This window comes from Octodon degus, unplaced genomic scaffold (genome assembly GCF_000260255.1).
Source record: "Octodon degus isolate 3935 unplaced genomic scaffold, OctDeg1.0 scaffold00020, whole genome shotgun sequence".
In the NCBI taxonomy this organism is placed as follows: Eukaryota; Metazoa; Chordata; class Mammalia; order Rodentia; family Octodontidae; genus Octodon; species Octodon degus.
In genome coordinates this window covers 12,789,652-12,812,991 of record NW_004524596.1, presented here as the reverse complement: position 1 = coordinate 12,812,991, position 23,340 = coordinate 12,789,652, and the positions used below count along the sequence as shown (strand labels likewise).

Below are 23,340 nucleotides of genomic sequence, written 5' to 3'. Positions count from 1 at the left end.
AAGGGTGACCCCAAAGGACAGAATGAAAACACACACTCCTACCTGGGAAGTTAGGGTAGTATTTGGGGCTATTTATACACAAGGTAATGCACCTGATGGTGTACTTGATAATGAGTCCTGCATGTCAGTACTTCTCAAAGATCTGTTTCCTATTTTTCTACCTCACAAGAGTACTTACAAGTAGTACACAGTTAATTGGTACATACTGCTTTCAAAACCTGCAAGCAACAATGAAAATGCTTTGGTATTAAATAAAAAGATCACCAAGACTTATTCTTTTCTGTAGAAAACTTACTTGCTTAGTTAGTGGTTATGGAGGTGATACCACTCAATAAACAGAGAATCGATAAAGCTGACATATAGAGTTGAGCTGGTTCCTGCTTTTAGTGGAGTAACATTCCCTTTCGGCTAATAGAAGTATAAATAGTTTTAAGTCTTACGACATCGTTCAACAAGAGAAGACAAGCTGAAGTAACAGACATCAGAGAGCCCACAAACCCATGGAAACTGTTAAAGACAGCAAGGGATTCAGTTACTGTAATTTACATGAAGATTGAAAAAGGTGAAATAATCAATGAATGGGAGTCCCTCTTCTCTCTGTATATATCTCTTGTTAACTGTTAGATCCATTATGAGGTATTTACAGAAAAAAAAATTTCTGAGGTATAAAAAAGTTCTGATGACGATGATGATGACGATGACGATGACGATGACGATGATGATGATGTATTCAGTGCAGGATCTACAGGGTCTCCCTACACAGATCGGACTTGTAGTGATCCTCCTGTTTTCAGCCTCCCAAGTGCTGGGATTACAGGTGCAAGCCGCCACATCCAGTCTCAATTGCCATCTCAGTGTGCCCAGGGGTGGGGCTGGCCCGGGAGGCTTGGGGATCAAACTCCCAGCCCCTGCGCCTGCTTGCAGGCACTTTAATCCGCTGAGTGATTTGGCTGGCCCTCTAAGCAGGTGGTTTAATCCACCTGGCTAGCCTGGTAACACTTATTTTTAATGGAACTATAAACATGGCTGTGACGTAGCTCATTTATTTCTCTGTATCATGGCATTCACACTATTTCCCACTATTATAAATTAATCTGTTATAAATATATTAATATATGAAATTTCATGTTAGAATAACACTAAAGTCATTTGATTTTTTTCAGACGATAGAAAATTGAAGCCTTTTTTTCCTCCTAAAAATGTGCTAGTGGACAAAATAAGAGTCTCTGCTCTCAAGATAAAACTTAAGAATAGTTAAAGTGATACAATGTAAAGAAGGGCTGACAAAAATCCTCCTATTTTATCAAAACAATATTTACATAGGTAGAGACATAAAAAAATTAACTAAAATTATACTCTACCTGTTGAAAAGCTTTTTCTGCTTGACGTTCGGCATCAATAACTTGTCTCTCAAGCTGCTGCATCTGAAGGAAAATATAAAAATGATACAGAAATTCATATTTCCCTTTTGGAAAAATACTTTTTAATCTTCCAATGTTGTCAGCTCTTACAAAATATTTAATGTGATTTGCTGGAAATGAGCTACATACAATGAACACATTAAAGGAACAACCTGAGGGTGAGGTGGTGTACATGTGTAATCCCCGCTTTCAGGAGGCTGAGGCAGAAGAACACCGAGGCTGAGGCCAACCTGGGCTACGTAGTGAGCTCAAGAACAGCCTCAACTACATAGAAAAACCCTGTCTCAAAAATCAAACAGGTGGGCCAGGGAGATAGCTCAATGGAATAAGCGCTTCCCGGGCAAGCACAAGGGCCTGAGTTCAATCCCTGGTTCCGGAAAAAAAAAATCAAAGAAATAAGCACTGATAAAATGAAAATGCCAAAGTTTTGGTATTTTTAAAACAATGAAATATTTACCATAGGAGTATTCATTCACAGACTAGAAATTACATGTCAACACATACTAAGAACAGTACATTTAAGAGAAAAGACTTCCAGCTTCATACTTGATGCCTTGATCAAAAACCACAAAGAGCAGGAGGTAGTGGTGCACACCTGTAATCCCTGCCCTCTTAAGGCTCAGGCAGGACGAGGGCTGTCAGTTACCCACCAGCCTGGGCCACGTGGTGAGTGCCCAGCTAGCCTGGTCTGTGTGCAGCGAGACCATGTCTCAAAAACCAAACATGCTTAAGAGCCATTCTATGTTTTTTGTTTCTGTGTGTGCAAATAAAATACTGATGTAAACGGTTATTTTGTTTTTAAACATTCACCAAAACAAAAACTATGGGTGCTAAGCTCATGTTTGAGATGGCATCATCCTGAGAAACAAGTCACTTCCGGTTAAACAGAAAATTCTCCTAAAACTGTAATCTTTAATGTAATCTTTAAGTTAAACAAATGATTCTGTAACTGCACAGTGAAAAGTGGGTATTTTCAAACCAGCCATATCAGAATCCATATCTATATCTTTAGTCACAAAAATATAGCAGTTTACTTGCAAAATTCCCGAAAAGAAATATTCTTATCTCTACCTACAACTTCCCCTCCCCAAACATGGTAGCGATAGCAAGTCAAAACCTAGTTTGATGAATTTGCTAAGGAAGACTTACTAAGGGAACACTGAAGAGTTGAAATCTGTAGAAAATCAAAAGTCAGGATTCATTGATGTCTTAAGACTTGGCTCGCAGAAACCTATTGAGCAGCTAGAAAATCAATAAGTGGACAAACTTGTAATCTAAAACTAATGATCTGCATATTTTTCTTGACCCTAATTTGTTTCCAGTCTTTTCAGTATTTGGGTTACTGTTCTCAGTGGAAGCCAAAAAACAACTTAGTAGTAGTCAGAATGTTAGCCTAATTTATGTTGTTTACTTTATTGTAAATAATGATGAGCAGTGGTCAACAAATAGTTTTGTATTCCTTTAAAAAAAAAAAAAGTCGCAATGACACTGTCATTGAAGTTTTTATAAACTCCACAGATGAAATGTTTCAGTGAATGCTACGGATTATTACATTCATATTGATATGAAAAGAGTAACAGAAGAGACTCTTTTTAACACATACACTTACAGACACACAAATACCAAAGTGAATATTAAGTAAAAATGTTAAAGCCATTAAAGGACTCAATGCTAATTAACATAAAGAATGTGTACCAAATGTTGAATACACAAGCCAAGAAGTAAAATTCAGCTTCAACTCTCTTTTCTCAGTGAGTTCTGGCCAGTCTTGCAGCCATCTGTGACGAGATCCGTGCTCCTTCTCCCTCCCGCGGACTGGCAGTCGGTGGCGCCCAGAGCTTCCAGGACACCTCCAGCCCCGCCCCGCCCCCGCTGGCCCCGCCCCCTCGCTGGCCCCGCCCCGCCCACCACCACCGAGAAGCCGCCCCCCGCGGCTAGAGCGGCCTAGCGCGGCCGGGGGCGCTCCGGTTGCCCGGGTTTCCCTAGTGCCGCGCGCCTCGCTGTCGTCTGAAAAATGGTTTCTGCTCGTAGGGCATCTTTTCTTAAAGGTATGTTGATTGGGAGCATTTCCTGGGCTCTGGTAACTACGTTTAGCCGAATCCATATTCGACTCGGAAGTCCAACTCGAGACCACCGACACCATCACCTTCGACCTCCTAGCGGAAGAGAGTTCAATATTTCACAAGGGACACGTGCGGAACTCAGCAAAAGTATACGCGTTTTTTGTATCATCCTCAGAGAGCCCGAATATGAGAGTTCCTGGACTATGCTAAGAGAGACTTGGCCCAAACACTGTGACCAAGCAGAGGTCTACGGTGCTCAGAGCGATCGCTCGTTCGGTATAAAAAGAAATGGCCAGTGGGAGCACCTCAGGGAAACTTACAACGATGCCTTTGAAAAGTACGGCCACAACTTCACGTGGTTCTTTCTCGCACTTCCCACCACATTTGCTGTCATTGAAAACTTAAAGTACTTTCTGCTGACAAAGGACGCATCACAGCCTTTCTACCTGGGCCACACCATTATGTCGGGAGACCTTGAATATGTGGCTGTGGAAGGAGGAATTGTCTTGAGTGTAGAGGCGCTGAGGAGGTTTCACAGGCTTCTCAATAAGCACGAAATGTGTGCAAATCGGAGTGTGATTTGGAACTTCTCTTTCGACAAGCAGCTGGCAGTCTGCCTGAAATATGCCGGTGTTTTCGCAGAAAATGCAGAGGATTACGAGGGGAGAGATGTATTTAATACAAAACCAATTGCCGATCTTATTCAAGAGGCAATGAGTAGTAACTCTCAGCCAATAGTCAAAGGCTGCTGTTCTGATATAGCTATTACTTTTAATGGACTGACTCCCCAAAAGATGGAAGTGATGATGTATGGCGTCTACCGGCTCAGGGCATTTGGACATCATTTCAGTGACACACTGGTTTTCTTGCCTCCAAATGGTTCAGAAAATGACTGAGGGATGGCAAATGTAGGACAGTGTTCTTGAAGGCCACCTGAAATGTGACTAGTCCAAATTAATGTGATGTAAATACAAAATGCACACTTCATTCAATAATACGTAATTACTAAGAGCCTACTTAGTAGGAAAGTGTAAAAAATCTGAAGTCAGGTGTAATTTTTATATTGACTCCATCTGCAATATTTTTGATAGGTTGCATCAACTATTAAAATTAATCTGTTTCTTTTTCATTTTACTCATATGACCATTAGCAAAAGTCAAATTACATAGGGAGCTCTTACACTATATTTCTATTGGATAATAAAGATTTGTTGTTACTTATAGCAATTTAACTGTAAAATGACAGTACTTTTTAATAGACAATATATTGTGGGGATCTGGATTCTGGAAGAAGTTTGAATAGTTCTATTCTGGCTTGAGCAACTTAGATCCTGTTTCAAAATTTAAAACAAAAATTATTATTATTATTTTTTTTGTAAAGAGGCTGAGGATGTAGCTCAGTGTAAAAGCACTGGGATCAATTTCTAATATTAAAAGAGAGAAGGACAGGGGGGATATTTCTTAAGCATTCTCTGCACCTTATATCATTTATTTTTGTAAAATACTTATAGTGTTTAATAAACAGTATTACTTAAAAGCATTTTAAGTCATTAGGCTGGGCACTATACAGGAGCAGTTGGACAAGCACTGTATCCCTCGGATGTCTCTGGGATATTCTTTAAACCAAAAGGCCTACTACTGTACTAGCAGGTGCCTGCCATGGCCACATTCTTCCACGACTGGCAATATGCTGGCCATTGTCACCTTTACACTGTTAACTACATTCTGTTTTCAGAAGAATTTTGTAATTCTGGAGTCTAAAACCACTTTTGGGTTAGGTTTGCCAGTAGAAACAGAAAAGTCAACAAAATTTTATCAAATTTTGTTAGTGGAAAAAAACAAGTTTGTTTCTTTTTTTAAAAACAAAACCCTGCATATATCTTGTCTGATTTCTCCTTCTGAATATTTGGTTTCTAACCATAACAGGAAGGATGGAAGTCTGATTTACTGTTATATACCCAATAAGGTATCCTTATACATAGTAGGCACTCCATACATCAAACTATTAATAAATGACAAAGCTCCCTGCCATCTGTAAAGCACCATGTATATATGACCAGTACCATTATTTTTACCACTGCCAAATAACTTTATTTCTGATCCTTTAGCACTTCTTTAAAAACTATTTTTCCAATGATATTGTAAGTTTCTGGAAGGAATCATGTTTGGAATATCTTGCGCATACCAGTCACTCAATAAAATTCTAAAAACTGCCAGCTATAATGGCCCAAACCTGTAATCTCAGCTGTTTAGGAACCTGACTGCAAATTCAAGGCAACCTAGTGAAACCCAGTCTCAAAATAAAATATTGAAGAAGGGTCAAGGAATGTAACTCAGAGGTGTAGTCCATGAAAGTCCTGGGGCGGAGCCCCAGAACCATTTAAGAAAAGAAAAAGAAAAAACTTCTACAATTCTGGCTATTCCACTTTTCTGCTTCCTGACCACTGTTAGGGTTTGTGTCTAGCTGTCCCCCCAAAGCCTTATGCAGTTATGGGGCAGCTTCTGTGGAGTTTGTGATTGATTCGTGGTCCTGTGCTGCGATTGCAGGTGTGAGTGCTACACCTTGGCCCGGGATGGGTAATCTGCATTACAAAAAAAATCTGAATAATAGGTCACTGATGACTGCACTGATCAGTGACCTTATTATTTCTATTACTAAAAAAAAACAACAACCCCCCCACAGCATTTCTACAAATAGGACCGTAATAAACAAGGTTATAAGCAGGATAAATTTGTTGCTGGGCATGAAAGTTATGTTTTTGGCTTAAATTTTAGGTGTCTCCCCCAAAGATTTAAGTGTTCAAAAGACAGCAAGAGTACTATGCACATTAGTGCTTGCTTTTAGGAAGTGGGGTCTGGTAAGAAGAGATGGGTTACTGGGGATATAATACTGAAGGATATAACTTCTTCCCTGGCTCTTCCATTTTTCTGCTTCCTGACCACTGTTACAGTTTGTGTCTAGCTGTCCCCCCAAAGTCTTATATAGTCCAGGGCAGCTTCTGGAGTTTGTGATTGATTCTTGGTCCAGTGCTGGGATTGCAGGTATGAGTGTGACACCTTAGCCCAGGGGTGGGTAATCTGAATTACAATGTAAGAAGGGGAAAGAGCCTAGCTAGCTGAGGGAGCTGCTGCCCCTCCCTTTGCTCTTTGCAGCAGCCTTGAACGGCTGCTCTGTTCCATGTGTGCCTTGGAGCCAGCCGAGTATGGACTGAAACCTCCACAAACTGTGAGCTCCTTTCTCCTTCAGTGCCTGAGTCAGGCCGGGCTGTGGGTGATTGCTGACTTCTTGCTCAGGCATCTTTGGTGTCCAAGCTTTTGGGAAGCACAATATGTAAATAAACATCCAAATTTTTGATTAAAAAAATAAATAAGCCTTTCCTTCCTTAATTCTGGGTGTTGGGTATTTTGTCCCAGCAATAAGAGAATAACTCAGATAACCACCATGAACTGAGCAGCTTCCCTCTGCCAGAATTTGCACCATACCATTTCTGCCTTGCAGCCACCTGACCAGACACTAACCGTGAGACAAAATAAACCTCTCCAGCTTGAAGTTGTGTCAGCTATAATGTTACAGTGATGAGAATGTGACTAAGACTGACTTTGGTACCAGTGAGGTGGGGCTGTTGCTGTGATTTCTGACCATATGGTTCAGAAGCCCTTGGAGGTGTGTTTTGAGGGGGTCTGGAAAGGTTTGGAGATGACTGAGAGAAGCTCTAAAATGCTGTAAGCTGAGCTTCATGTGAGATTCTGGCCAGAGCTCAGAACACCAGAATGGATAAGCATTCAGTAAAGACCATATGTTATATACAGACAGTATTTAATGCAGACAGTCAAGACCAGGCTCAAGAGGTTTCAGCTGGGAAAGTAGCCCATTGGTGGCTGGACTCAAAGCTGTATGTATTGTGTTCTGGCAGAAAACCTGTCTATATGTTGCCTGTGTCCTGAGTTTTTAATGGGAGATTTAGATTAAGGCAGTGGACTCATTAATCTGGGAGACAAAATTTTAAGGCTACCACATTAGGCTGTGGCAAAGAAAATCTGACTAATTTCAGCCAGGTTTATAGTGAAAATATACAGTAAAAATAGCCTTAACATTTTGTCTGCCAGATTAATTAGTCTATCACCTTAATCTCAATCTGCCATATGAGCAAGGCCACACAACCCCTTTGGAGTTCATGTCTTGCCACAACTTGCCATACTTTCTAGACAAAAACCACAGGATGCAATGTCTGTTCTGCTATGTTTTGGTCTTGCTTTGGTTTTTTGGTTTTTTTGTTTTGTTTTTTTTCTTTCTGTCCTTCATATATACCTTTTGGAATGGGAATGTTTAGGGCCACTGTTTATTAGAAGTGTTTAACTTTCTTTTTTTTTTTTACTTTTTAAGAAATGTACTCATGGCTAAGAATTTGCCTTGATTCTCACAGGAGACTTTAGACTTGGACTTTTTAGGAATGATGGGACTACTGAAAATCTGGTGATTCTTATAGATGGAATAAATGCATTTTTCATAAGGAGATGTACATGAGTCCTTTGGGGCCAGGGGTAGAATGTTATGGTTTAGATCTGGGGTGTCCCCCAAAAGCCTTTCAAAACACTTTCAAGTATCTAATAAATGTTCAATTGACATTATATAGGAAAATTCAATGAAACATATTTCTACTACTTGCATGTATTACTTTATAGATAACTTCAACTTAGGAAAATTTAGTTTAAAATGAACACAGATTGCAGAGACCTAGGTTTTAGTTCCTACTCTACTGTTTACTACTGGTTTCTAAGATTTTTATATATAAAATGAGAATAATATAAACTTTGCTCTAACTACCATATATGCATAATATTATAAGGCCAAAATTTTGAAAAATACATAAAAGTAATGAAAAATTTACTTGTATTTCATTAGCTAAAAATACAGTGGTACCATTTATAGTGTTATAATTTTCATAGTAAAAATGAGCCACAGAATTGGAGGGATAGAATACTTGTGTAGCGTGAACAGGGCTCTGGGTTCGATTCCCACCACAGGAAAAAAAGAAGTCTCACAGATCTAAGAATGAGGCTTTCAAGATAATAGCATATCCATGCAAGTAGAGACCATTACTAATGTGCACAGCTGGGTGTAACATATTTAGAATTTGCTTCAATATAACATGGGAAAGGAGAAGTGGATCAGCATACAGATTAAAGAGGATTAGTCCTGAGCTGATAACCATTAAAGCTGTATAATGCACAGCCAAGAGTTCATTATAATATAGATTTGAAAATCTCTCCAATAAAAAATTTAAATACATAAGAAAAGACAAAAAGACACATTTAAAAGAAATTTCAAATTATATATGAAATGATAACCTATGCAAAATATATATTGGTAGGAAAAGACTTCGAAGCAGTAATGAATGTTTTAGTCTGACTTTTTGCAAAAATGTATGTCTGTTTTCATGGGATGACGGATACCAAGGAGTTGTCTATATCTAGGTGGTAGGATTATGGGTAAAATAATTTATTTTTTTATGATAAGAAATTAGGGGAAATTTTATGTCATTGAAGAAAGAAAAAATAATGGAGGAAAAGATAAAGCTATAGAAGCTTATATTAGAAATTGTCAATTGTCAATCAAAATTAATTCTGCTCGGGCTGGTGAGATGGCTCAGTGGGCTAAAGCACCTACTTAGAACAAGCTTAGCAAAGCCCAGGGACCACGGTTCAATCCCCCAGCACCACATGCCAGCCAGCCCCGCCCCCTGGCGGGCTGAGCTGGCCACACACACACACACACACACACACACACAAATAAATAAAAAATAAAAAAAAATTCTGCTCATTCTGGAAAATTAATTTAAAAATTTAGAGGAAGATTCTACAATACCTTGTAGAATTAGGATATACATAAATATAAAAAGAAAAAGACTCAATGCTGAAGTAGCGTCTAATTAGATGACAAATGGGATGATGCCACTGATAATTAAGAAGTCACCTTTCTGAGAACAGCGGCAGCAGGGTGAAGCAAAGGCACACAAAGAAATTCAAGAGTCCTGGCAGACTAAAGAAACTAGGAAGAGGGGGCCCAGCCCTAGCTCAGTTCTTTAAGTGGCTGCTTCCACAATGCTGGCAGCCTCAGTTTGCTGTAGTTCGATCCCCACAACACTCCAGCCATGCAAAAGTGCCCTGAAGGCATTCAAGGAGCAAAAAAAAAAAAAAAGAAACTAGGAAGAGCAAGTTAAAGCTTAATGCCAACAAAAATGAGAAAGTAAAGATTGGAGGAAAAATCAATGAAGTTTAAAACAGAAAAATTAATAAAGCCAAACTTGAGTTCTTTGAAAAGTTCATTATTCTTGATAAACTGCTAACCAGACTGACAAAGCAAAGAAAGTTCAGATTATCAACAATAGGAATATTAATACAGACCCCACAGAATAGCCTCAAAAATCACAAAATAAAGATGAATTTAACAAAATATGTGGTGTTTGTATGCTAAAATCCACAAGATATTGATAAGGAAAGTGAAAGAAATCATAAACAATTGGAAATTTTGATCAGAAAAGTCAGTATTATTTAAAATGCCAGTTCGCCAAAACCTGAAGTGTATATAGTTCCATTCAAAATCCTTGCAGCCTGTATTTTTTTTCACACATATTAGGAATCAGACTCTAAAATTTATATAGAAATAGCCAAAGCAAATTATAAAAGCAAAATTTAAAGGCATAATATTTGATGTCAAGCTGTTTCATATAGCAGTAGTAATAAAGATAGTACTGTGCAAAAGCATACCTAATAAGTGAAACAAAACAAAGAGCTCAGAAGATATTTTAAAAGGGCCGGCCAAATAGCTCAGCAGATTAAAGCACCTGCAGGCAGGAGCAGGGGCTGGGGGTTCGATCCTCAGGCCTGCCGTGCCAACCCTGCCCCAGGGCTCGCTGAGCCAGCAATTGAGACTAGGAGTGGTGGCACGCACCTGTAATCCCAGCTCTTGAAAGGCTGTAAACAGGCAGATCACTACAAGTCCAATCTAGTTGTGAGACCCTGAACACCCTGTAGACCCTTCCCTAAAATAAAAAATGAAGTATATTTTAAAATATATCGTCAATATATCCAGGCACAGCAACATATGCCTTTAGCCCTGGCTACTTGGAAGACTGAAGCAGGAGGATCATTTGTATCTAAGAACTTGTACATCCAGATCTGCAGTCTAAGCAACATAATGAAACCAATCACAATTTTTTTCTTTTTGCAAACATTTTTTTTTTCTTTTTCTTTTTGGTGGTACCGGGGATTGAACTAAGGACCCTGCGCTTGCCAGGCAAGCACTTATTCTACTATGCTATCTCCCCAGCCCTGCAAACAATTTTTTTTTCACAAGTTGGGATCAAAGAAAGTAGAACCTTGTGCATGGTAGGGAAGTACTCTATCACTGAGCTATAATCCTGGCCCTTTTTTTTTTTTTTTTTTTTTTTGCATTTATATTGGCTTACATTGTCTTCATTGCGAGATCATATAGCCATTGACATTCACTTGTTATTTTGGTTGTCAGGACTACATTTTCTAAACTCAGCAAACACTCCTGTAAGCAATATTTTTTAGGTTCTTTCTTGTTAAGAATTGCACTGTTTGCTGTACCACTAATATATGAGAGTCAGTTCAGCTGGACATAAAATCCTTAGATTACATGTTCATTTCTTGCTCTATAAAACATTTTTTCTTCCATTTTCTTTTTTGCACAAAGCACTGTTATCAGTGTAACAATGTGATTCTGTTTCCTTATGACACAAAATCATGGTTTTGGTTTTGCCTGGGTAACTAAAGGATGTTTTCTTTAGTAATTATTGTTTTAAATGTATTTAGTACACGGTCTACAGGGTCTCACTACACAGATCAGACTCATAGTGAGCCTCCTGTTTTCAGCCTCCCAAGCTCTGGGATTACAGGTGTGCACCATCATACCCCAGTTTCATTCTCTACCTCAGCATGCCCTGGAGGTGGGGTCTGCACAACAGGCTGGGATCGAACCCTGGTTCCTGAGTCTGCCTAAACAGGCGCTTTAATCTGCTGAGCTATCTGGCCACCCATAAGGATGATTTATTTAATGTTCACCATTTTCACTAAAATTTTCTTTGAAAATAATCATTGGCTTGGGATATAGTTCAGTGGCACAAGCACCTGCTTGGCAAGGGTAGGGTCCTGAGTTTGATTCCCAGGACTAAAACCAAAACCAAAACCAAAACCAAACTCCAATCACTGCAGGCTAATGTTTATTTAAATCTCTATGGGTATAACATGTGACTTTTCACTTAGCATAATGTTTTCAAGTAAATACTGTATGGTTACTTTATGTTATTTTTTAATGCTTGAGTGATATTACACTATATCTTTCTACAATTTTTTTTTATCTATTTATCAGTAGATGGACTTTTGGGTTGTTTCCACCTTTGAGCTATTAAAATTAACAATGCTATGATTGGTATTAGACAAGGTTTGTGATGAATCACATACTAGGGGTGGAATGGTTGGGTCATATAACTGTATATAACCCCGTGTGTGTGTGTGTGTGTGTGTGTGTGTGTGTGTGTGTAACCACAGGCATGTGTGCACAATGGGGATTGCTCTCCCACTGAGCTATATCCTCAGCCCATTTTTAAGAATTTTTATTTTGAAACAGGGTCTCGCTAAGTCCCCCAGGCAGAATCTGAGTTTGCAACCCTCCTGCTAAGCCTCTGGGGTTGAGGCGGTCAGAGTATGTGTACCGCCATGAGCAGTTATACAATTAACTTTCTGAATAACTGCCAAGTTGCTTCCACACTGGGATGCCAGTCCACGCTCCCCTCAGCAGCGTATGAGGGCTCAACGTGCCCCCATCATCAGCAACGCTCCTTATGGCCCTCTCTTTCACTATAGACAGCCTAACAGGTATGCAAAGGCATCCATGTAATTAAAGGGCCAAAGCCTTTTCAACAAGCGGTACTGGGACAAAGGGACATCCCCATGAAAGAAACAAACCCTAACCATTATTCTGTGTCACTGCCAAAAACTATCCTCCTCCACAGGGAAAAAGAAGTCTTCATAACTTGGGAGTTACAAAAGATTTTTAAGAAAAGACTCTAAAAGCGTGAACCATAAAACAAAAGGCCAGGAAAATGACCTTCACGAAAAGTTAAATGCTTTTTAAAGAACATTATTAGGAAAATGAAAAGATGAGCCATGGACTGGAAAAAATATATTCAAACATATGTGATAGGGCCCTTTGGGTTAGCTCGGTTGTTTAAAGCCTGCTTGGGCAGACTCGGACCGGTGCACGGTACGGCAGTTCAATCCCCAGCTCCACATACCGCACCAGATCCGCCCTTAAGGCAGCCGGAGCCAGGCAAAAAATAAGTAAATAAATAAATCCTGAATTCATGAACCTACAGTATTTAAATGGCAATGGCATACCCATCTCTGACAAAACTAAACAAAAAAAGGGCATACAAATGAAGGACCATTTTGTAACTGTATATACAAAATGGTTAGGATAGATATACAACTACTTTGTCTTAATTCAATGAGAAGAAAGATTTGTACTAATAGTGTTTAGACAGGATATCATGTCTGCATCTTGTACTATGAATAACCACTAAGAAGACAACAATATGCAATGTATTAATTATTGAAACTGTCCTACTGAATGGTTTTGAAACTGTCTCATTGCTATTTGTTTCTCAATAAAATTATTAAAAAATAAAAATTAAAAAAAATAATCCTCAAGTTTTAGGACCAGCCAGATAGCTCAGCGCATTAAAGCACCTACTTAGGCAGACGCAGTGGCTGGGATTTGATCCCCCACATGCTGTGCCTGTCCTGCCCCCGGGGCGCACTGAGACTGGGATTGAGACTGGGGATGAGACTGGGAATGGTGCCATACACCTGTAATCCCAGCTCTTGGGAGGCTGAACACAGGTGAATCACTATGATTCTGATCTATGTAGTGAGATCCTGTAGAGCCTTACTAAAATACAAAAGAAAAAAAACCATATGTGATAAAACAACTTACACCCAAGATATACGGAGACTTTTTTACAAATCAATACTAAGAACAGAAACAACTTAATTTTAAAAATGGACACTACATGCTGGGCATGGTGGCACATGCTTGTAACCCTAGCAATCAGGAGTCTGAGGCAGGAGAACCACTTTGAGTTCAAGGCCAGACTGAGCTACACAGGAAGACCCTGTCTAAAAAAGCAACAGAAATAAGAAATGAATTTTGTTTTGCTGTCTTTCTTTTTAAAAAATGCTATGCAAGCAAAGAATTGAAAGTCAAATTCTTTAGTCAGATGTGGTACCGCACACCTGGAATCCCAGCACATGGGGAGTGGAGGTGAAGCAAGGGAATCCTTATAAGTCTGAGGCCAGCCTGGACTAAAGTGAGTTCAAGAACAGCAGCCTGAACTACAAGGTGAGACTCTGTTTAAAAAAAAAAAATTCAAATTCTTTTAAGAACCAGTGGAAGGATTTAAATTTAGCACCATGATCAAAACTACCATAGCTATGAGACATAATCTTACCAAAAAAAGAATCCTTGCAAAATAGCAAATGTTCTACTGTGAAAATTTGAGGTCAAAAGATTCCTTGTAAGACAGCAAATATTCTGCTCTGGATATCTGAGTTTAAATTGAAGATAGAAACAATTTTCCTGTAACCTCCTTGAGCTAGATTTTTAAAAAAGCATATACTGAATTTTAAGCATTTTTAAAATTCTCCATCTTTCTGGATGGTTTTTCTTTTTCTTTTGCATGTATTTAGTACAGGGTCTGCAGGGTCTCAGTACACAGACTGGACTCGTAGTGATCTCATGGTTTCAATCTCCCAAGTGCTGGGATTACAGGTGCACACCACCATGACAGTCTCAGGTGCCATCTCAGCACACCCTGGGGGTGGGGCGGACACAGCACACCAGGGGCTTTGCTTTTTAGTAGATATGCATAGTTTGCGTAATTAAGTATTCTGATTTTATATCTAAATTACATATAATCTTTTTTTCTTTGGTAATATGTATGTCTTAGTTTCTCTTCACTGGGACAAAATACTCAACACCTACAAGGTAAAGGAGGAAAGGTTTATTGTACCTCACAGTTCGTAGAGGTTTTAGTCCATGGGCAGCTGGCTCTAAGGTGGGGCTGCATGTCACAGCAGCACAGCCGAGAAAAAACAGTCCTTGGGCAGAGCGGATAGGAAGCAGTGAATCAGCGAAGCAGCAAGTCTCCCTTTCCCTTTTATCCCATCCAAAATATACTGGGTGGTACCACCAACAGCCAAGGTGCAGGCCTTCCTATTAGCCTCATCGAGAACAGCACTAAACCAATCAGTGGACTGATCACACACCCTTAATCAACATTCACATATTCCACATCCAGTCACCTCCAAAAAGCCCTACTTATGAGCAGGGCGATCCCCTGCACCACATGCCATGCCAGCCCCGCCCCCAAGGCACAATGAGCCGGCCACAGGGTCCAGGCATGGTGGCGCACATTGGTAATCCCAGTGATGGGGAGGCTGAAAACAGGAGGATCACTAGGAGTCCAAACTGCATAGTGAAACCTTGTAAAAACCAAATATATTTTTTAAAAAGGCAAATAAATGAATGAATAATAAAAATAAAGTGGATAAAAGATGAAGCTAGTCTACTACAGAATAAAAATGGTAAGTGTGTGAAAAGGGCTTGACATTATTATTTATTGGAAAAACACAGATTAGAATTACAATGAAGTACCATTACTTTATCTACTAAAATACCTAAAACTAAAAATAATGAAAATGCCAGATGCTGGTAAGGATGCAGAACAAGTAGAATTCTCAAACTTTGCTTGTAGGAATCCAAATTATAGTCTCTTTAGGCAGAATTTAACACATTCTTATAAAGTTAAGTATATACTTAGCATAGAATCAGAACACTGAGTGTTTACACAAGAGAAATAAGGACATACATATGTGGGAATGTATACAGCAGTTTTTTTCATAATTGCCCAAACTGAAAATACCCCAAAATGTCTATCAACTACTAAATGCATAAACAAATTGTGGATAAGCAATCATATAATGAATTTGCTTTATTTTGCTTTATTTTGAGGTTTTAAAATGTCAATTTAGGGGGCCAGCGAGACAGCTCAGCAGCCTAAAGCGCCTGCTTAGGCAAGCTTAGGCAAGCACAGGGACCGCAGTTCGATCCCCAGCACCACGTGCCACACCAGCCCTGCCCCGGGGTGGGCTGAGCTGGCCAGAATCCGGAGATGGTGGCACACACCTGTAATCCCAGCACTGGGAAGGTGGAAAGCAGAAGGATCACTACGAGTCCAAGCTGTGTAGTGAGACCCTGCAACAACCAAATACAAAAAATAAAATAAAATAAAATGTCAATTTAGGCCAAGCATGGAGGCATACCCCTGTAATCCCAGCCCTGAGGAGGCTGAGACAGGAGGATTGCCACAAGTTCAAGACTAGCTTGAACTACATAGCAAGACTTTCTTTAAAAAAAAGTCAATTTAAATCACTAAAATATATTCCAGATTAAATATATGATGAAGTATTAATGACACAATGGTAGATTAACTTTAGTAGACTTTTCTAGAGATTGAAACTATTTTTTTGAATGAAAATGTATCTAATGTTACTAGTCAAAAGTCTGCTGCTATTTTGTTGCAAAGCCATGGAAGACCACAGGGTGTTGAGGGCTGAATTCTCCAAGATGAAAGATCTCCTTCAGTTATATTCCTCATCCCACCCAAAATGTGCTTCTACCAAGACCCATTCCATCCCTTTCCCACACTACCACATGCTTTCAAAGTAGGTAGTTTTGTGGTCATATGGAAAAAACCACAAGTTCTCTCTGTGGGACAAGATGGGACAACTCGTCTTTCTAGCTGTGGTTTTGCTCCACCACAAGCTCCTGCCATGATGTCTTGCCTCAGCACAGCCCCAAAGCAACACAGCCAACCAGTGATGCACAGGAACCTGCAGAACTGGGGGCCAAAATTAACCTTTCGTCCTCCTAGGTTGATTCTTTCATCGTTATAATGATCAAAGCTGACCAACACAAGTGGTTGTTGCACTTAAAAGAACAGAAATTCAATTGGTACCTTCTAGAGCCGACAAGGACCAAAAAAGGGCAAGAATAGGGGGACACAAAGAAAAATAGTGACTGCTCTAACACGGAACCTAAAAAAGATGACAAGAGAAGGAACTTATTATTAGATAAGAGATAGGGAATAAAGGAATAAGCTATCCTGTCTTGACATTTTTATGAGTAATAACATTAGTAATTATAAATAGGGCTGGGGATGTGACACAGTGGTAGAACTCTTGCCTTGAATGCACAGGGCTTTGGGTTTGATTCCCAGCACATTCACACAAAATTACAAATAAAGTAATTCATCAAAAGTTAAAGCAGTCTTGATCCTGAGTGTACCTAATATAGATACATAACAGAAAAAAATATATACGTATATGTAGCAAAAAGTCTGATTCTTGTTAACATCATCTGAAGACTGAAAATAATTATTTTGTTTTGATAATTTCCACAGAAACATCCTCTTACGATTTCCCCCCAAAAGACTGAACAAGCAGGACGCTGGCGTCACAGGTCCGTAATCCCAGCACTCGGAAGGCTGATGCGGGAGCATCACAAATTCAAACCCAGCCTAGGCAATTCAGCAACTTAGTGAGACCTGATCTCAATTTAAAGAACAAAATTTCCAAGCATAACAGGAAAAAAAAAAAAGGCTAAACAAGTTTATTTACTTCACAACTTGATTTATTTTTGATCACTTTTATGTATTTCAAGCCATGAATACCTACAGGTCAACTAATGCCAAAATGTTTATTTATAAAAATAAGTATGCTGCTTTAGCCAACTCTTCATATTTGTCTTTATGTTCTAAGTAATATGCTTCTATTCTGCTGACTTTTTTTGTGTGTGTGTAGTGATTTCCTTCTCACTCCCTTAATGGACAACAAGGGTACAGTTCTTTGTTCTCCTTCCATCAACAGAGGATCATGAAGTATCTCAATATATGATGGTTACAATATACCCTCTAACAGATGATGGTCATGTGACTTTCACACATAACTAAAACACTGAGCAAATAATGGTTACTTTTTCATTTCCTGTATGATATTTTCCCTTCAAGTTAAGAGTCTTATTGATTTATTTAGCTTTTATGAATTTACTAATAATTCAACTTTAAATTCCCACCACTGTCTAAATTATCACTCAAGGGCTGGACAGATAGCTCAGCAGATTAAAGCGCCTGCTTAGGCAGATGTAGGGACCAGGGTTTGATCCCCAGCCTGCCGTACCAGCCCCACCCCTGGGGCGCACTGAGACAGCGACTGATACTGGGTGCAGTGGCGCGTGCCTGTAATCCCGGTGCGTGTGTCTGTAATCCCAGTGCTTGGCAGGCTGTAAACAGGAGGATGGCTAGAAGTCCAATCTGTGTAGTGAGACCCTGTAGACCCTGTACTAAATATATAAAAAAAAAAAAAATTAAAAATTATTCCTTAAGACTTTCATCCACATCTGGTCTTCTACCACTTTCTTCTTTTTGAAGCTGCTCCCACCATCTCTGGCCTGGGCCACTTCAGACGGGACACCTGGGACGCTGTCTAGCTCTGCCGTCTTCTTTGGCAGACCCCTCAGCTTTCTACCACAATGGAAGCCCCAGGTCCTCCTTGGGCCTGGTTTACTTCCTCTTTTTAATGGAACACAGTCTGCTAGAGATACTGCAGAATGGTGACATGGAACCTGGCGTATCTTAAAAATATTTTTATTATTCTACCTTCAAACAGAATTCACAATTGGCCTTGGAATGGAACTCTGAGTTCAATATAACTTTCCTTTAGAATTTTGAAAACCCAGTTTTATTGTCTTCTAACTTGCAACACTGCTTTGGCGAGGTCTGAAGCCATTCTGCTTCCTGATCCTTCATAGGTAATTTGTATTTTTCTCTTTGAAAGCTTGTGGACACTCAGGTAACCCATCATTGCCAGCAGCCCCTGCTTGGGGAAGGCAGAAGAAGGGAAAGCACAGCCTAAAAAAAGGCTCAAGGGGCCGGGGAAACAGCTCAGTAGAAAAAGTGCTTGCCTGGCAAGTGCAAGGGCCTGAGTTCAATCCCCAGTTCCACCAAATAAATAAATAAATAAATAAATAAATAAATAAATAAACAAAATTTTTAAAAAGCTCAGTGGCTTCAGATGTCTGGTCACAGACAAATGCCCTGAGACATCCTGTGAAGCCCTCAAGAAGGAGCCCTGTGTCACACTCAAAACAGTGGGAATTCATAGAAATATGTGACCTTTTAGAATCAACTAATTCCAAGAAACCTTCACATTGATCCCCAGATGTCTAGCAATAAAATATCTCCTGTTAAAAAAAATTGAAAATTTCTTTCTTTACAAAATTTAATAAATTGTCTGGCACACACTCATCCAACAATTGCAGCATTAAGAGCACACGACCTTATCGATGGCCCTTACACAGTCACCCTAGCACAAGTCGACACGGGCCAGTACTGATTATTCATACACAGCAGTCAGCCACCTTTACAGATGTGCCCTTCCTAAATATAAACGCCAAACACAACCAGACACATGAGAAAAGCTTGTAATCTGAAAACAACAACAAACGTAAAAACCAGGAAAATAATTTCAAATAAAGAAAAATAGGGAATAGAAGAGAACTGTTTGGAAATTTTAATTAGTCTTTAGGATCATGACACTTTTAAATACAATATTTCAAGCCCTAATGCTGCAGGCAGCTGAACTATATAGAAATATTATAGGCAGTCAGACAGGGCCAGGTCCTCAAGGAGACAGTATGGAAGACAAGATGACTACAGGAGGGACAGACACCCCTGCTTGGGGGCCAGATCTCAAGACAGATCAAACAAATGCATATTTCCCTAAAGATACACTTCAGGGATTGATTTTTTTTTTTTTTTTTTTTTTTTTGGTGGAACCGCGAATTGAACTCAGGCCCTTCTGCTTGCTAGGGAAGTGCTCATTCTACTGGGCCATCTCCTCAGGAACCCCCCTTTTTTTCTATTAATTTTTTTTTTTTTTTAGGGATTGATATTCTAAATAGGTCTCTCACCTTGAGGATGCCTGCAAGAGTCATGAACCCAGCCCTCTACAGGAAAAGTCCCTGTTCTGTATCCATGGCCACTTGCTACAAGAATCGCTTCCCCATTCGGTCCCAGATTTGATCAATTTTACCTGAGTAATTGTGCTTGTAATCTTACTGGCAGACCATAGTTTTGTCTCACCTCATGCCACTAAGCAAGTTCCCATGTTTTCCACCTTGGACCGACTCACCACATGGTTTTACTCTATAAAGGTCCCTGGAAGAGACAGACTGGGGAAACCCGCTTGGGTCCCCCTTCTGGTCCTCTCTTAGACAGGAGCTTTCTTTACCACAATAAATGCATTCTGCTCTTAACCTCCATTGTTCCTAAAATTAATTCTTTGGTTTTTGAGAACACAAATTCGCCTCAGGTATCTTTCCGGTTGGGAGTTTCATTCCCCTGTATCACTACCACAAAATGAATGTGTTACTTGCATGATAAAGATTAGGAGGCAGTTCAGAATTTGTATGCCTTGTGAGTTTAAGTCTCCAGCTGGTGACACAGTTGGGACTTTAACCTGATTTTCTAGTATTCTTCTTATTGAACCATTTGGAGGACCACCAGAGCAACTTTCCTTGAAAGAGGAGCAACCGTTTCCACTTTGGCTGAGCCTGACCTTATTTCCATATACTGTTATGTACAGAGCCGGCTAGGAATTTTCCTTATCCCTTCAACTGGCTTTAAGCAATGCATACTGGTCTAGCGAGGTGCTCATGGTAGTCTTTGAAGACTACAGGTATGTTTCCCCAAAATCCACATCCATTACTCCCTTGTGTGAGCCAATGTTCCACACTGTCTGGGATGAGCCTGGAGATAGTGGCCCCACTTCCTGGAGCTTGAAAGGTTACACATCAGCATTGAAACACAGACCCCAAAACATCAGATGCTGTCTCCGCTGTGTCATGCAGATGACTCCCTCTTCAGATCCTTCTCTCTGCATGCTGCAGAGGTGACTTCAGGCCTCCTGCCCAGCCCAGCTCACTGCACTCACCTACTTCCTGCCACTCTCACAGTCACTCATCCCCAAGCCACTCCTTTCTTCATGAATGAATAAAACCTGGGTTTGGCCTTGGGTTAAGGCCTTTGTTCTGGTTAGCCATCACGGCTGGACTTAGGACTCCTTGGCTCCCCATCACTACAAATATGCCTTAGTGTCTTTATTCTCACTGTGAGTTGCACTGGGTGTGGTAGACTGGAGTTAACTTATTAAGTTATTGGAATTAATGGGATTCCAAAAACTTCTCCATGGGATTACAAATATAAACTTCCCAGACCAAGATGAGGGCCAGGAAGGGCTCTCTATAGAACCATAACTGTTCTAATATTTATAAACGCAAACATAATGTATACTAATGCAGAACCATATTAAGAACCTATCCCAAATACATAAAACCACAAAATTCTTAGCTGGAAGGCAGTGGACTTTATTTTGGTCCTTAGGTTGCTGTTCTTTCAGTCTGGGAATCTTTTTACTAGTAACCTACAAAAAATATTAATACTCATCTAAGACTTAAGAGTTTCCGGGGAAGCTACAATAAAAAGAAACAGAGTTACAGAGATACAATCAAAAGAGACTATATCTGGAATTTGAGATTCTAACAGTTCCATCACAGGGCAGGAAACAGTTACGTACTCTCTCTAGATGTTGGGTATATTATGTACTCACCCAGCAATGGTTGAGGCTGGGTGATGAATACTACCTCACAGAAACTCAATAAATGTTTCTTGAACAAATGAAATAGGAAAAAAAATGAATGACAGCCTTAACTCTTTAAAAAAAAAAAAGTAATTCATAGAAACCACCACTCTAGGGGCCGGGGAGATGGCTCAGTTGAATAAGCACTTCCCTGGCAAGCGCAAGGGTCTGAGTTCAATCCCCAGTTCTGGAAAAAAAAAAAAAAAAAAAAAAAAAAAAAAAAAAAAAAAAAAAAAAAAAAAAAAAAAAAAAAAAAAAAAACACCAAAAAACAAAAACAAACAAACAAACAAAAACCCCTCTTCACAATCTATATTATGGATCATAAAAACTGAAGGCTTAATATTATATCAACATAAAAATACATGCTTAAGGCTAATGTGATAAAGCTTAAAACACTTCAAAACAGCTTGAACATAAAAGTAGCATTGATTGTTTCTTTCATAATCAAATTGGAAAATAACTTTGCAAAATAATCAGAAAATCAGTGCAGGACATATTCATGTTAAGTTTTTATGTTCACAAAGTAGACTATAATGTTAACCTTGGATCAAGCCTATACCCACCCATACTAAGCCATCTTAAAAAAAGAATTTGAAGTGCTTAGATTAAGTGTCCCATCTCAAATTTTAGACAAAAATACAGTATTTTATTTATGGATCACTTAGAATGGAGTAACAAATACAAAGCTCTCCTTCATTTACTTCTGCTATCCTTGGTAGCAGAATGGAGTCTGCATCTGCGTTTGGGTCACAACAGTCCCACACATTATACTCAGCAATCACGGCAGTGCTGCAAGCACAGTGTACAATGACTTGGTTAACGGACACTGACCGGCTTAGGACCTTCCTACTCACTGGGATGTTCAGCGATTTCCAACCAAGTGCCATATTCCTATTTCTGATTGGTTTCCCTTCCGACCCCATGAAAGGCCCTATCACCCAACCATTATAGAATTTGTATTGTGATAAATAATATCTCCAATAACTCCAAAAGTGACATTTGAATTAGCTTGTACAGGTCGTTGTTGGTATATGTACTACTACTATTACATACTGTGCAACCTTGGGTGAGCCAGCTGAGAAACTGCGAGGATGCAATTTAAATAGATTCACTCTGGTATTGTGCTAGACTACTGCGCAAAAGCATCTGCTCTGCTGTTTCAGCCTATTGTCTCCTTACTCCTTAAATTAGTCCTAGACTGCCTCAGAGAACTGTGTTCACGAAAATAAGGTCAAGTGGCAGCCAGAGCCCAGATGGCCACGCTGCCTCAGGTAAAGGCGGCAGCAGTCGGTTACATGGGCCACACTCATGCCAACATGAAAATTTTTCATATTTTTCTTCTTTTCCTTCTCATTGAAAATCTAACTCGAAATACCATTTCACTTTGACTTAAAGAGAAGCTTTCATATCTTCCTCCCTGACTCAGAAAACTAGCTAGCAATACTATAAAGTAGGAAAACTACTTAAATCTCAGCTTCCCTGAAGAGTTTATATTTGGCATACTATGGATATTTCCAACACCATTCCTTAAATTCCTCTAAAGACCTCTCCCACTTACAGCAGCACTTGCCCAAGACTTCAATAAGGCCTTTTTCTTCACAAGCTGCAATATTCTAAGTTACTTGGAAATTGAAATGGAAAAACAATTTAGGTGCAAAAATGGTTTATCTTTAAAATCTCATGTGTTCTACCTCCATTTTCAAAATATGTGACATATATATTATTGAAATCCATCTGTAATTATAAAAATACTCTGAAATAGAACATGCTTTTTCTTCCATATGTTTCCTATCAGTCTGTAATCACATGCCACCTCCTCATACAGTTAATCAGCGTGTCCATTAGAACACTGGGAATGCAAGGCCCTGAGTTTGATCTGTACCACTAAAGAAAAAGAAGAGTAATAATGAGTCAATTCTATGAGCCTGTAAACCTAAAAGAAGGGGAAATGGCTCAGTAGAATAAGTGCTTCCCTGGCAAGCGCAAGGGTCTGATGAGTTCAATCCCCGGTTCT

General features: G+C 39.5%; 2 protein-coding genes across 6 annotated transcripts in view; one reads left to right on the top strand and one right to left on the bottom strand.

Moving 5' to 3' along the window:
* The window catches only part of Plekhh2 (pleckstrin homology, MyTH4 and FERM domain containing H2), a 121,154-nt gene that overhangs the window by 84,499 nt on the left and 13,315 nt on the right, over positions 1-23,340 (bottom strand). For all 5 annotated transcript variants that reach the window (XM_023711228.1, XM_023711231.1, XM_023711227.1 and 2 more), the window contains exon 3: positions 1,362-1,424. In XM_023711228.1, coding sequence (XP_023566996.1) covers positions 1,362-1,424 — 63 coding nt within the window. The remainder of the gene's footprint in view (positions 1-1,361; positions 1,425-23,340) is intronic.
* On the top strand, positions 3,370-4,652 carry C1galt1c1l (C1GALT1-specific chaperone 1 like). The gene has a single exon (XM_004627657.2). It carries the CDS (start codon positions 3,436-3,438, stop codon positions 4,378-4,380), a length of 945 nt encoding a protein of 314 aa, XP_004627714.1. The 5' UTR covers positions 3,370-3,435; the 3' UTR covers positions 4,381-4,652.

Excerpts from the sequence above, each read along its gene's own strand:
- C1galt1c1l (XM_004627657.2), top strand. The coding sequence starts at position 3,436 with ATGGTTTCTGCTCGTAGGGCATCTTTTCTTAAAGGTATGTTGATTGGG.